This window comes from Fundulus heteroclitus, unplaced genomic scaffold (assembly GCF_011125445.2).
Source record: "Fundulus heteroclitus isolate FHET01 unplaced genomic scaffold, MU-UCD_Fhet_4.1 scaffold_84, whole genome shotgun sequence".
Classification (NCBI taxonomy): Eukaryota; Metazoa; Chordata; class Actinopteri; order Cyprinodontiformes; family Fundulidae; genus Fundulus; species Fundulus heteroclitus.
This window is the reverse complement of record NW_023397296.1, coordinates 61,992-76,411: the sequence shown is the minus strand read 5'-3', so window position 1 is coordinate 76,411 and position 14,420 is coordinate 61,992. Positions and strand designations below refer to the sequence as shown.

Below are 14,420 nucleotides of genomic sequence, written 5' to 3'. Positions count from 1 at the left end.
GAGAGGGCAGATAATATGGCAAAAAGGGCAATTCATAATAATATTAGTTTTATAGTTAAAACAAGTAAATATGAGGGAAAGAGTATGGTTAAAGAAAAACTGATGGAAAAAAAGGCAAAAAAGGCACCCGCTTCGGATGTTATCATCCCATAGAATGGCGATTATCAGTGGTTATCAGCCCCATTGAATAGCCTCAGTTGGTCCCTGTTTTGCCTGCTATCAGGCTGTTATTAACCATTCTATCGGTGATAACAGGCTGTTATTAACCATTCTATCGGAGATAACAGCCGCTTGTCGCGAATAGAACCTTTTTTTTTTTTACCGTTTTTTAAAAACCTTTATTTATAATTTATCTGCGAATTTGAACAGGATATTAAGAATTTACTAAAAATTCAAAAGCCAAACGTATCCGTCATAAGATTTTAATTAGGTATTGTAATAATCGTTACAGTATTTAAAAACAACTCACTAAAATCTAAAACCGGAGTTTTTTTTCCCTGTTTTGTTTATTTTTGTTCGCTTTTTTAAAGACCTATATTTCCAATATGCCTTTTATTTCTTTGGATTTTTTCCAATAATTCACTCAAAATAAATGCCAAAATTTAACATACTTGGTTAATTTTATTGGATCGTGTTCTCTCAATACATGCCGTGTTTTTATCTTCCGGTCGTGCAATTTTATATATATATATATATATATATATATATATATATATATATATATATATATATATATATATATATATATATATGAAATTGCAATGAAATTAAAAGGTATATTCTAGAGTTATGTAGCACCTTCCACTAGGTGGCTGTATGTACATCCGAAGTTGCTTGCAATCCATTAATAATGATAGGAAGAAGTTAGGGTTGGCTCTAATCTTATTTTTAATTAAAAAAAATAAAAATAAAAATACGGATGGATTTGCTCATATGATTATATGAAAATCTGTGTTTGTACCATATGAAAATGTTTAATATTTGTATTAGTAGTAATAATAATAAATTAAGGATTGCACCCGACAAAAGATTAGAGAAGAAGAAGAAGCTTACGTCATTCGACGCGACACTTTCCACGGTCGGAGCTGGTGAGTAGACCCTGAATCTGTCAAATAAAAATGTAGTAAAAAACCTCAAAAGACCGAAAGTCTACATTTATAAATCTGCTGATGGTAGTTCTATGAGTTAATGTTAGCGAGTATGTGGCACAGCATGTGTTTGTACAGATTTAGACACGTTTTTACCCCTATTTGGTAGAAAAAAGGCTACTAAAAGCCAGTCATGTTCAAATGTAGCTGTCCTTCATACCTTTAATAACAATGTGCTAAAATTTTGTTTTTTTATTATTATTTTATGCTTCTCGGTGTTACAGTATTTCTGTCTTCTTTCTGTTTTCTCCCACTTTAGAACCATGCCTAAATATAAGAGCAGTGTCCGTTGTAAGACCAAAAAAATAAAACTAACTCAGAAAACCATCGGTGCTCGGGCGAAATCTTCCTACATTCCCTCACATGCAGGCTCATCTGACACCAACACTGTTTTTCCCTCATCACATGACATTTGTACTGAAAACTCAGAGGAAGAAGGGACCGCGTATACCAGGGCAAAAAGGAAGGAGCTGAGCCTATGGGATGCACTAAAAGATCAGGTCTTGGAAGAGTCCTATAAGTCCTCCGCTCCTTTCTCTGACATGTGCTCTGTGTGCAAGAAACCTGGAGTATACCGCTGTCTGGAATGCAGCAGAAGCAGTGTTTTTTGTAAGGATTGTGTCTACACAGTACACATAAATTCTTTGCACCTCCCTGAAAAGTGGAATGTAAGTTCATTTTTGTTGAATGTACTAATAAATATTGTAATTGATATGTATAGAATGAGAATGAGTTCTTAATTGCATAAAATTCGATTTTTCTCTGTCCTTTTTTGTGTCTCTTTAGAAAACCTGCTATGAGGCTGCTTTCCAGCAGTTGGTGTTGCATTTAAGTGGGGATCACAGTACCCATGTTGTTTACTCCAGAGATGTAAAGACTTTTGTCAACACAGGTATGTTTTTACACTGTAATTTTTTAATTAATTAATTTTGTATATATATATACTGCTCAAAAAAATAAAGGGAACACTCAAATAAGACATCCTAGATCTGAATGAATGAAATATTCTTATTGAATACTTTGTTCTGTACAAAGTTGAATGTGCACAACAGCAGGTGAAATTGATTGTCAATCAGTGTTGCTTCCTAAGTGGACAGTTTGATTTCACAGAAGTTTGATTTACTTGGAGTTATATTGTGTTGTTTAAGTGTTCCTTTTATTTTTTTGAGCAGTGTGTGTGTGTATATATATATATATATATATATATATATATATATATATATATATATATATATATATATATATATATATATTCTACAAAATTCTAAATCTTATTTAGTAAAATTTATGTTTTCACTTTATGAGTATTAATCTTGTCCCATGTGAATATATGTTTATGTGACTTTTTATTGTGGAATACTCTTTTTATTCTTCCTTGTTGTTATTTATACTTGGATACACAAATATAGAAAACTACATAAATACATAGATTGGAGGGGAAGCTCAGTTAAAGACAGCACATGTTAAGTTAAACACAGTTAAAGTGGCAAGTCTGCGTTGGTTTGTACATGTTTAAAGAAGGGATATATCATCCATCCATTGCCTTCTGCTTATCTGGGGTCAGGTCACCCAAGTAACAGCATAATTAAGGATTCCCAGACTTCCCTCTACCCAGCCAATTGGGCCAGCTCCTAGGGTGTAATCCCAATACATCCTACACCAGTGGTGCCCAAAGTCGGTCCTCGAAGGCCAGCATTTTGCAGATTTTAGTTCTGTCCCTGGTTTAATGCACTTGGATCCAGTGATGGCTCAGTAGAAGAACATTGACCTGCTGGAAAGGTTGTTACCACCACCACAGAGAGAACTAAAACATGCAGAATGAAGGTGCTCGAGGACGAATTTTGGTCACCCCTGTCCTATTCCATTTTAGAAGCATAGATGTGGCTCGGTGGTCCCTAAAGGGAGCAGTAATAAAAAGATCAACTCCTCATATAGATATCATGTATTTGTTATACAACTTATAAAATCGAAGTATAAGTATAACACATATTGTGGACTGATTTAATTCTGAGTTCTATAAAACAGTGTATTTATTCACTCTGTGAGATAAAAAATGGAATGAGTCTTCAGTAATCTTTTTACTTTCTTTGTCTTTTTAGGTCAACTCATTGTTTGCAGAGTTTCTTTTTGTAAATTCGAACCTGAGGTCTGCACTCTTCTGAAGTATGGCCTTTGGCCTGCTTCACCGGAGAAGCCACAGACTGCTTTTTCAATGGCTCTTCTTGAGCTATTTGTCCATCTTTCTTTGGAGTGCCAGATCTCTGTAGAGGGATTCATCAACACCTTACGGTGGAAAAACAATCTTACTGTTATGGAGGTAGTGAGAAAAAGATGTCCTAGTAAATATGTCAACAATATTGCAACTTTTTTATTCTGTTTAATATATTAAATATTTCTTTAAATTAATGTCACTGATGGCATTTCCAGTAGACTAGATGTATTATTTACTGCTTTCTCATTTAGAATTTTTTTTTACAGTATTTATTTATTTATTTTACTTATGTACCTTTGGAATTAATAGATTAAACATAAGTACTGTGACTCTTTTTACTACAGGTTAATATGCTGTACAGAGCCCTTGTAGGAGAGTCTATTTCCCAGTTTCGCCATTATCACTTCCGACGAAGGTCACTAGTTGGCCTTTGTGACCAATTTGATGATGGCACAGTGTGCCCGGCATGCATAAAGGTTGGACACACTGAGATAAATTTGTAATATACTTTTAGAAGACATTAGTACAATGGACAAATGTCATTTTGAGAGCTTTGAGACTCATCCTTATTCTTGCTGTTTATTTTTCAGACTGATGGCACTGTAATTGTGGCTTTGGATGCCAACTTTGGCCTTGTACGAAAAAAGAGCTCTGGAAGTAGTATCACTGAGCCATTGCAGGGTAACAGAATGTTCGTCAGGGATGAAGATGTTGAAGAGTATGTCAGGTCAAATCCTGACAACTGTCAACCAACAGAGGTGAGTAAATATCATATCTCATTTTCTATTCTGGTAACTTTCTTATTTATTTTTAGTCAATGCTTTTTAAAAAATACCCTTAAAAGGAATTTTATGACAGATATATATCTATTTTTCTAATTTTAAAATATTTTCACGTTCATTTATTTTGACACAATTTGTATATTCCTCAAGTTTTATGTGTTTCACTGAGAACCTCTTTCCTTTATTTTTTAGAACTGTAGCAAGTTTAAAGCTGGCAATGCACTTCGTTCCCAAAACCAGCAAAAAAAATTAGACATAACTGGTGTATTTGGAGCATCATTAATTATGTTAATCAGATCATGTACAGCACGCGACGAGTTCCTGGATTTGGACTAACAGATGGTGAATGCATGGAGAGGTTATGGTCGTTTTTGAGAAGATTTTCTCGAGTGACTAAAGAGATGACTCCCTCCCATCGCCTTGACCTTCTCACAGACGCACTCCTGTACTATGGTAGAAGAAAATCTGCAGATCTAGGTGTAGTATATGTCCATAGTTTATTTAATAATTTACTGAAACTTTTTTAATTGAACTTCAAACACTGTCCGTTATTTACAGATGTGCAGCTTCTTCAGAGGTGGGACAAAGCCGAGAAGATTGCGAGTATTGCTGAGGAAGAGATTTCTGCTGTTTTGAAAGAGTCACCGAGTAAGCTTGTCTTAATTGAAACCTTTTGATTGCAAAAAAAGTTTTGTATTCATTTATTTATTTTTCCTTTGTCCAAAGTGAGCATTTCTGAACATGACCTACAACAATGGATGGAAACACAGAGACATGTAGCCCAAGCTGCACATTTAAAAACTAGAGACAAAGGTATGTTTTTTTTCTGTTTTATTTCATTTGGGTTTTTTTGTTTTTTTGTTTGTTTTTTTCATTTGTGTCAAGGGGCAATGTTGTGAATGTCTTTCAAAGCTGCTTTGACTACATCTAAACAGAGTTTGAATATCTTTTTTGACTTTGACACTTGTAATGAACTGGATTGTTTATGGTTCTTAAATTAATTGAACTATATTACATTGAAATTAAAAAATGCTTTGTGTAGCACCCCTCCATGGGCTGCCACATTAACGTGGTGGAGGGTCACCCAAGGCAGACAGATCCTAGGAGAGGAGCCAGACAAAGCGCAGCCATAACACCCCTTATGCATTACCACTCGAGACAGTCTTCCCTTGCATGGACGCCGTTCACCTGGTTCCCGTTTTGTTGCCAGAGCTGGAGGTGTGGCACATTTCAGTTACTCTGTTGGCCGTGCTTTCAACCATGCACCCAAGCGGCCGAAAACAGTTTCCTATGCAGGGTGCCTTAGTCATATAGGCCGACTGCTGCTAAGCGGAAAAAGATGTACGGATGTTTATCCTAAAGGGAAATTAAATTTTGATGTAATTTGTATTATTTCCAATTATTCACAGAGATATTGGATTGTTCAATAACATACATTGTTGACTTATCTACAGAGATTGTTCCAAGATGGAAGAGGAACTATGTGATGAAGCTGACCGAAATCAACCAGTTCAGGTATGATCCTTTTTTGAATACCAAATCAGTAGGCAGATTGGTGGTGTGTCTGTAATGATGAGGGCGCTGCAAAGGTCTGCAGTTTTCAAGACATGTAGTAAATACAAAAAAAATTAGTCAAATGTCTCGATTTGGTGGTTGTTCCATGTTCCTAACCTCACCTATGGGAAGCAGCCTCACTACTAGGCACTAACCTCAGACATGCATAAGATAATGTATAAACATTGTGAAATACTTACACAAGAGTTACAATGTTGCCACATTAATGACAAAGTATTAAGTTCAGCTAATTATACAAGCTATGCCAATATAAAGTCTTTGTTTTCATTTTTAGATCCGGATCACATCAACAGGACTCACTCATTGAAGATGAATCACAGTAAGTGACAGAAATTTGTACTCTTCTATATTTGAACAACAGTTCTCACCTCAAGTAAAGAAACTGTGCGTTGTTTTTTTTTTTTGTTTTGTTTTTGTTTTGTGGTTAGACTGGACAGGGATCTTCGAATAATTGAGAGACACCATGCTGTAAAACGAAGATGGGTCCCTTCGGATGACATTTTCCAGAGAACACTGAGAGATGTTGACCAGGAACTTAGAGGTCAGCTGATACAACGAGCACAAAATGAAGCAAGGGAGAGGGCCACTCTTCTGAACCTGAAAAGAAGATATAATGGTAACGCTACTTCTTTTCTAGACTGTATGGTCATTAGCAAAATTGAAGCTAAAAGGTCTTGTGGTTGAATCCCAGCATGTGGTAAATCTAAATTTAATCTTTATGTTATCCCTGCATCATGCATATGTTCACTCTGGGTACTTAAGCTTCTTTATGCAGTGTAAGAAGTGACTGGTTTATTCCAACTTGTCCTTTTTCATGGGTATGTGCTTTTGATGTGTATGGTTATTTATCTTTGGTGTATGAATATGTTTCTTGGGTGTATCCTGTTTTTCACCTAATGCCCGTTGTAAATAGGCACAGATAAGTGAGTATTGTAATACATCCATTTTCTAATGGACATTCAATGATCTTATGCATTACTGCAGATATTAAGTCACTGTAAGAACTATCAGTCTTTATATTCTGAGGATAACTTTTTTAAGAGTACAATTAAAATATCATTCAATTATTGGCAGTAATAGATTTTGACCTACAAACTGAGATTTCCTTATGCGAACTTTAGTGTCATGTTGAATATCTTGTGTAGAATTGGCTGCCACTACTTGTGTTCACAAAATCTAAATTGAGATAAACACTATTTCAGATGTTGACTTTTTATTATGTTTAACATACTTCAATAAATCACTATTGTATCATGTTTTCATATTGTGTTGATTGTATTATTTTTACTAGTATTTATATTTCTTCTTTCTTTACTGATGGACAGGGAGTTGCTATAAGGCTGTCCAAGCAAGTGAATGCCTGTAACAGGAAACTGAAGAAGATTGTTACAGAGTACAATAATCTGCAGTGGCCTCCACAAACTGGCATCTTTCCATCACATTTAGAATTTCTAGAATTGTGTGATGCCTCCTCCCAGCTGTACACATTGTTTGATGAACAAGTGAGTAGAATTGATCTAAAGTTTTATTCAACTTTCTACATGCTGTTATTCACTTTATGTTGCTACTATGCTTTAACAAGGTTCCACTTGCAATTGTTCTCTTATTTTAAAGATTGAAGATCATGGTGTTGTTCCAAAGAACCTAAAAAGTCGAGCAATAGAAGCCCTGCATTTTAAGACTAGAGCAACTGAAGAAAAGGTTCTACTTAAGAGAGAGATGAACACTGTCATTCTTCACCTTCATCAACAACATGGACATTTAAGTTCAGCTATAAATGATACTGCAGATCCTGGTTCAAAAGCTGTACTTCATCAAAACATTATCATGTTAGAAAAGAAAATGTACAGTGCAATGAACATGTTCAAGAGGTTTATCGAAGTTGGTGCCCCTCCTCCAAATCATCACCTACCAGAGTTTAACTCTTATTCTCAAGCACTTATGTCTCCAGATCTACATTACATAGACTATGATGAAAGCATTGACGATGGAGAGGATGAAGGGGATGATGACGACAATGTTGACGAAGGAGAGAACAGCATAGATTGTGAATCATCTTCATGATTTATGGCCACTTACTGTCCTATGTGAAGAGCACATATTCCAGTATAAAAAGTTCATTGTTTGTTGATTTTCATATAAGCTTTTTTTTCTAACATCTCAGTTTATTGCTTTTGATATTGTTGAGACATATCTGTTTTTCAAGTCAAGCTATATATAATCAAGGGCATTTTAGTTTTACTCATTACAGCTTTGTACTCTTTTTTTCACATTTATTAATGTTCTTGTTCAGGATGACATTGTTAATAACTAAAATTCATTTACAGTTTGATTTTAACTCTTAATTTTGAGATGCTGCATAATCTGCTTTACATAATATCTTTAAATTTGAGCACAAAAACAAAATAACTAAAACGTAGTGGACAAAAATTTTGTGATGTTCATATTTGAGAAATATTTGACTGTTATCCAAGAATAACATTATTTTGAAGGGCACTACTCTGTATTAAAAATTCATTAAGAGCTATGTCAGTGTTTCTGTGATATTTCAGACAGATTTCAAAACTTACAATATGGACTATTTGTAGCCTGTGTAGGGGCTTACAAACTGGTTGATTTGATTTACCTTCCTGATTTTAGTAAGTATGCCAGCAGCACCATAATGTATCATCTGCAGTTGGATGATTACTACTTTTTTAGGAGACCCCTCACACCAGCATCCAGGTTGAGTGTTTGCTGTCTAAGCACTCCTTCCACTGCTCCACCACTCATATGGCTGCACAGACTAGTGAGAATTATCTTACTGTTAGATTTGCATTTAGTTTTGAAACTGTAAGGACATGTACATTCCTGGTTGTTTAAAAGTAGAGCAGTTAATACTAGAAAAATTTCTGAAGAAATTTAGTAAGGCGCCTGCCAATTGGTGCGTACCGTACCATCAGAAATAGCAACAGGAAGCAACACTGCGAATTTCAGCTTCCTACGGTCTTCACAGCCCCCGCAGCGGCCGTCGAAAGGTGCCATGTTAAGTCAATGGACCACCTAGGAGCCTCTTGCTAGCAGCGTTGTCATGGAGACTCACTGACAGCTGCAGCCCTCTCTCTGTCTGTAAAGGCAGAAGAACTCTGGCTAAGCAGCAGTTGGTAGGACCTTCCTAAAGCTATTTCCGTTAGCAACATGCTAACGGTTAGCCGCTAGCATGGCTGTGTTCAGTATCACCGGGTGATGTTACTCTGTTAGTTTGGTTGAAATCCTGTACTGAGAAGTGCCTAAAAAGGGAGAAAATCCTAAAATTCACCAAATATGTCAAGCAGAAGTTTGTACAGGCTTCCTAGAGCTACTTCCGGTTAGCAACATGCTAACCGTTAGCCGCTAACATGGTTGTGTTTGGTATCACTGGATGAGTGTACTCTGTTAGTTTGGTCCAAATCCTGTACTGGGATGAGCCTCAAATAGGGAGAAAATATGTTGTTTATAACGTTGCCATGGTAACTCAAAATGGCAGGTGGTACAAAAAAATTCTTCATGGGATCAGCACACATTTTAATATACACACTGTGGGGATTATAATACAAAACTCTTAGTCTCTCACACCGGGTTTCGATCCCACAACTTCTTGCATGCAAAGCCTACACTCTCCATCTGAGCTATACTGTAGCGCCATATATGGGCATGCAGTATTGGGACCATAAGGGGTTTGGTCACCCATTGAAAAGCATTGGATGTTTGACACCTCATAGCTTGGAGATGCTTTATGCGATGTAGCCCAAATTTCTTGTGGAGCTTTCTCTCTAAAGGAAGAACAGACTCTGTGAAGCAGAAGTTGGTGAGACCTTCCTAGAGCTACTTCCGGTTAGCAACATGCTAACTGTTAGCCGCTAAGAACATTGTGTTCAGTATCACCAGGTGATTGTACTCTCTCAGTTTGGTCCAAATCCTGTACTGGGAAGTGCCTCAAATAGGGGTGCCAATACTTAATGTCACCAAACGTGACAAAAGTTCATGGGACAGATTGGCCTCCTTTAGAAACTCAGCCTCACCACATCTGGGCCCAGAACTCAACATTTGACCAAAATGGTGTGTAGTGCCATTTCCCACATGTGGGTGGTGCTGTATTGGCCAATTGGGTCGTGTCTGGTTATCATGCCAGGTCCTGTTGGAAGCTGTCGTGGAATGTTCTTCCCACAACGTAATAATTTGTACAAAGTCCTTCAAAAATTCTAAGTTCTTGGTAAGGCAGTTAAGAATATCCAACAGTGGTCAAAAAGTGAACAAAAGTAGCTGAGTTTCGGTCCAAGGTGGTTTATTGCAACAACACAAGACAACCACAAATGAGATGCGTTCCGGACAACATCTGACAACGTACAGAAAGTGGTCTGCTTATATACATTCTCTGTGTCTTGGGGCTCCTCCTTTGAGCCCCACCTTTTTATTACGTATTTTCTATCACTTTTCCACGGATATCTTTATTATTTTGTTACATATCGGTGGAAACTTCCCGAGGGTGCATATTTTTTTTAAACACTTTATTGTCCTGCCTCCTTCCAGATGGCCCCACCTCATTATGTTAACCTCATTTGCAAACTGTCTCCCCATCATTATCTTCTTGCTGATGACAACACTTTATTACATTAACATCATGTGGCCATGCTAAACAGTTGCACATCGTTTCCTCTTCCTGGACCTTTCCATACATCTTTTGTTCACAATACAACATAATTTGATTTCTGATTATGATGTTTCCATGGTGCACCATGTATGTCTCCTTCTGCCTGGGCCTATGTGCGTCTAACCCTCAGCTTGACCTCAAGACTGACACACACATTTCCTTCAGATACATATTAAGGCACACTTTTAATCATAGTGATAGGAATACATTCATTGTGAGATATGTAAGCACACCCTTTAACTAATGTGACAAGAAAATACAAGTACTATGAGAGGTTAATCTACTACATTTCCCCCCTGTGACCCTGACAAGGGTCACAAAGTAAATCACACTTTACAAATGATTGTCGATTTATCATGACTATGAATTTCTAGAGTAAATATCAATAGCACACCACATTGTAAGTAATACTTAGCACACCACAAACTAATTAATACTTAGCATACCACAAACTAATTAATACTTAGCATTACCACAAACTAATCATGATTAGTACCAAAGTTTAAGATCAAAACACACTTCTACTAATAGTGAGGGATACACAAAACTATGATCACACAGTAAAACATAAGACTTATAGTTAAACAAAGAGGGAATCCCCCCTTGGCACTCTTGTGAGGACTTTTTTTCCTCTTACTTACTTTTTTTATAGAAGGGTTTTCAGGATTTGTTTTCAGCAATGATACTGGGCATCAGGTCGACATATCCGAGCAGCTCAATCACCTGTTAGGACACTACAACCCTTACCCAGGGGGCACTGCACACCCCCTACATCAAACGAGTTGATGTTTAAATATTAATACCAATACTCTATCATGCCTGCTGTATCAGGCTAACCAGTCACTTAATGGTCCGTAGACCTGCATTACAACCAACATTTGAGCAACCCTATCGGTGCTCCCTGCACAGTATTAGTACTGTCACATAGGTTATAAATATACACAATTATATTTAACTTTTTTAAGCATGCATCATCATATTTATTATTGAAGTATACATAATCATTTCATCATTCATAACAGCTTAGTTTTTTTTTTGTTTGTTTTTTTTTCATTGAAAGTTCTGGGGTTGGGGATTAGGGAAAACCACCCCCCTTGGAGGTCGATTTCCCAGTCCTTCTGTGGAAGTCCCAGGAGCACGTCCCTGTTGCTGTGCCAGTGTCGTAGTAGCCAAACGCCACTGCAATACTTGACGTCTTGCTGTGTCACGTTCCGCTGTCATCTGCAACAGTCTGTCCTGTAAGCTGACAATAGTCTGTTGAGCCTCTTGAAGTCGTTGCGTCAGATTGTCCTGTTCTTGGGTTAACTGGCACACTCTAGCCTTATATTTGACTTTGTATGTGCTGCGGCGAATTGCGAATATGTGCTTCTTTGACGCCGGAGATAGACCTTTGACCAACTGAGTGTAAACTCCAGTATCCATAGAGGCAATTTCCGTTTTGAGGTCTAGAGCGGTTCTGTAAAGATCCAGAGGGTGCATTAGAAATCCTGAGACGTGGCTCATCTCAAAGGAGCTCAGCTGCATCTGTTGAAAAACATTAACAGTCGGCTCCAGTGCAGGATTTCCCATCGCGGTTGGACCTGTCGTCCCCGTGCCCGATGTAGATGGCCTCTCATGACCAGCTCTGTTTGGCCTTCCTTGGCCCGGTGTGGATGGCATCTCCCAGGCAGCTCTGTTCGGCCATCCTCGGTCTGCTAGGTCCTCAGGGCTGACAGGGCTGAAGTCGATCCTTAGGGCCCCTGGTGATGGCAGGTCGTCCATCGGTAGCTCTCTGAGGTCCCCCATTCCTCCCGGTGGTACAGCGCTAGGCCCCTCTGCTGGATCGTCTGGACGCCTATTAGGGAGACCAGGGCCTATACCTACATATGCTTGTGTGCCTAACGACGCATGTGCGGAGTTTGTGTTTCCTCTATTCGCGCGTCCCTGCCAATCCTCAGCGGGTGTGTGGTGTACGTTAAAATAAGCGTCCGCCATTTTCAGCAGTCTGCATGTGGAGACATAGTATGTTATAGGTATATATCCACATGAGGCATATACTTTCCTAAAAGAACTTATAAATACTTTTAGCATGCAAATTACTACTTCTAAGCTAATCTATAAATACTTGACATACAAATAACTACATCTACAGTTGTTTATAAAGACTTGGCATGCAATTTACTATATATTTAATATTAGAAAAATATGCACATACCTGGTGGGGGTGAGAGGGGATCATGGTATTACTTTATATGACTTGATCTATCTGTACCTCTATTATGGGGAATTGACCAGTTACACTCACAATAAGTTTTGAGACCAACCCCCGAATGAGGGGTACGACGCAGCAGACAACTACTAGTATTATCAATATTATGGCTCCTAGTATTATTCCTGCCGCTTTGAGGTATCTTGTCCACCCAAGCTTATTGAACCAATCCCAAAACCCCTTCAGCTGAGTGTTCCAATTGGATCTCTCCACATGTTCATCTCTCATACGCTTCATTTCTTGAAGAACACCTGTTAAGCTGCCGTTAACATCAGTATGCATAGGGATTAAAGTACAACAATCTGTCCCGATATAATCACATAGCCCTTGGTCCCCGGCCATACGGGATTCCAGTACGAACCTATGTTGTAAAACCATTAGTGATGTAGCATGTAATTGTTCTTTTATAAGGTCTACGTCCTTTATTGTAAAATTTATAAACCTTTGTTGATTGTACCATAGGAGATTTATCCACCTACTATTTCGAGCTATGTATTGCGCATTGGTAATTACTCCGAAGAATGGTAACGAGCCGACCCCTCGTCCAGCTTTTATCCACTTACTTCCTATTGCAGCATGTTCATCCGGTACCCCTAATGGGACCTGATCCCATGTAATATATACTTCATCTGACATTTGCCAATTCTGTTTGTGCTCAGTAGGAGTACTTCTTTTTGTACGGTTTCCTATTTCATTAGGTGTTTTGTTGCTGATTTTTTGATTATCTATTATTAATTTTAGTTGTCCTGTAAGCATTACTGGAGCACAGATACCTTCCCACTGAGGAGGCAGTGAGGATAGTATTTGCTCAGTATTGTGACACATCCAAAAAATGTCTCCTAAAGGGACAGATCCTTGCGCCAGACTCTTTACTCGGTATTGAGCTACTGCTGTAGGTTGGATGTCATAGATAATATTTCCTCCATCTGGTACTATTTGTTTACAACTTATATTACTTTTAAGGCTAGTTTCACATAGTTTGATGTAGCTAACGTTCCCTCCTGCTGCCGGTGGGTACCACGGTATTTTATTACATTTCACCATCTCATCTGTAGTCTCCATTTTGCTAGAGGTTCTTTTGGTCACCTCTTCTAATTCTGTTCCTCGTGCTATACAAAATGGAAAGCTTAGTTTAGCCGGCTTTTGCACTACTGGAGGGAGGGAAGATGTACTCATTACTTCATTTATTGAGGAGGTTAGTGCTTCGGGGCATCTTTTCCTGTCTTTTGTCCATGATGGTAAACCTGCAGCCATATGCATAACACAGTGAGCAAAACATTCTGATATGTCTGGGCAGTCGCCTATTTTACTTCCGGGTATAATCTGAAGGGTCGGTAGTTGCTTAGCATTATAACAGGCTACACAATCATCTCTAGGGCGCTTTTTAGCTGTAAACATTGCTTGAACCGAAAATTGTATCCATTGTTGAAACATGTTTGTCTGCCATTGTGACGTTTTTAAAATACTTAAATCCCTTTTCTGTCTTTTGTTTATTAACTTTACTACTCTATGAGCTTTTTCTATCGTCATTATTTGTTTTGTTAGTATGTTTTGGCACATGTCTGTCTTGCATCTTACCGTAATGATCACCATCCCATCCCCACGGCAGTCCATGCTTTGTGGAGTTCCAAGCCAATGTTTTCCCATTGACTCGTCTCCTAAAATTTCTTCAGACATCACATAGTCATAACCTTCAGTTTGCACATGCATTAATGATTTATTCTCCCCACCGTTATTGCTGATTATCCCCTGGTTAGTAGCTAGTGTTATCATTGCTAGTGCACAT

General features: G+C 37.9%; 1 protein-coding gene across 2 annotated transcripts; it reads left to right on the top strand.

The window, feature by feature from the left end:
* Positions 1 to 1,344: 1,344 nt before the first annotated feature.
* On the top strand, positions 1,345 to 7,869 carry LOC118562257. 2 transcript variants are annotated; one of them, XM_036134526.1, is made up of 11 exons: positions 1,345 to 1,816; positions 1,935 to 2,040; positions 3,248 to 3,465; positions 3,705 to 3,836; positions 3,951 to 4,118; positions 4,335 to 4,619; positions 4,701 to 4,790; positions 4,869 to 4,955; positions 5,597 to 5,657; positions 5,992 to 6,036; positions 6,146 to 6,333. In XM_036134526.1, exons 1-6 carry the CDS (start codon positions 1,412 to 1,414, stop codon positions 4,476 to 4,478), a joined length of 1,173 nt encoding a protein of 390 aa, XP_035990419.1. In that variant the 5' UTR covers positions 1,345 to 1,411; the 3' UTR covers positions 4,479 to 4,619; positions 4,701 to 4,790; positions 4,869 to 4,955; positions 5,597 to 5,657; positions 5,992 to 6,036; positions 6,146 to 6,333. The 2 variants fall into 2 exon arrangements, with proteins under 2 accessions (XP_035990419.1, XP_035990418.1); XM_036134525.1 differs by lacking the exons at positions 1,345 to 1,816; positions 1,935 to 2,040; positions 3,248 to 3,465; positions 3,705 to 3,836; positions 3,951 to 4,118 and adding exons at positions 7,035 to 7,219; positions 7,332 to 7,869 and having other exon boundaries at positions 4,435 to 4,619.
* Positions 7,870 to 14,420: the final 6,551 nt, after the last annotated feature.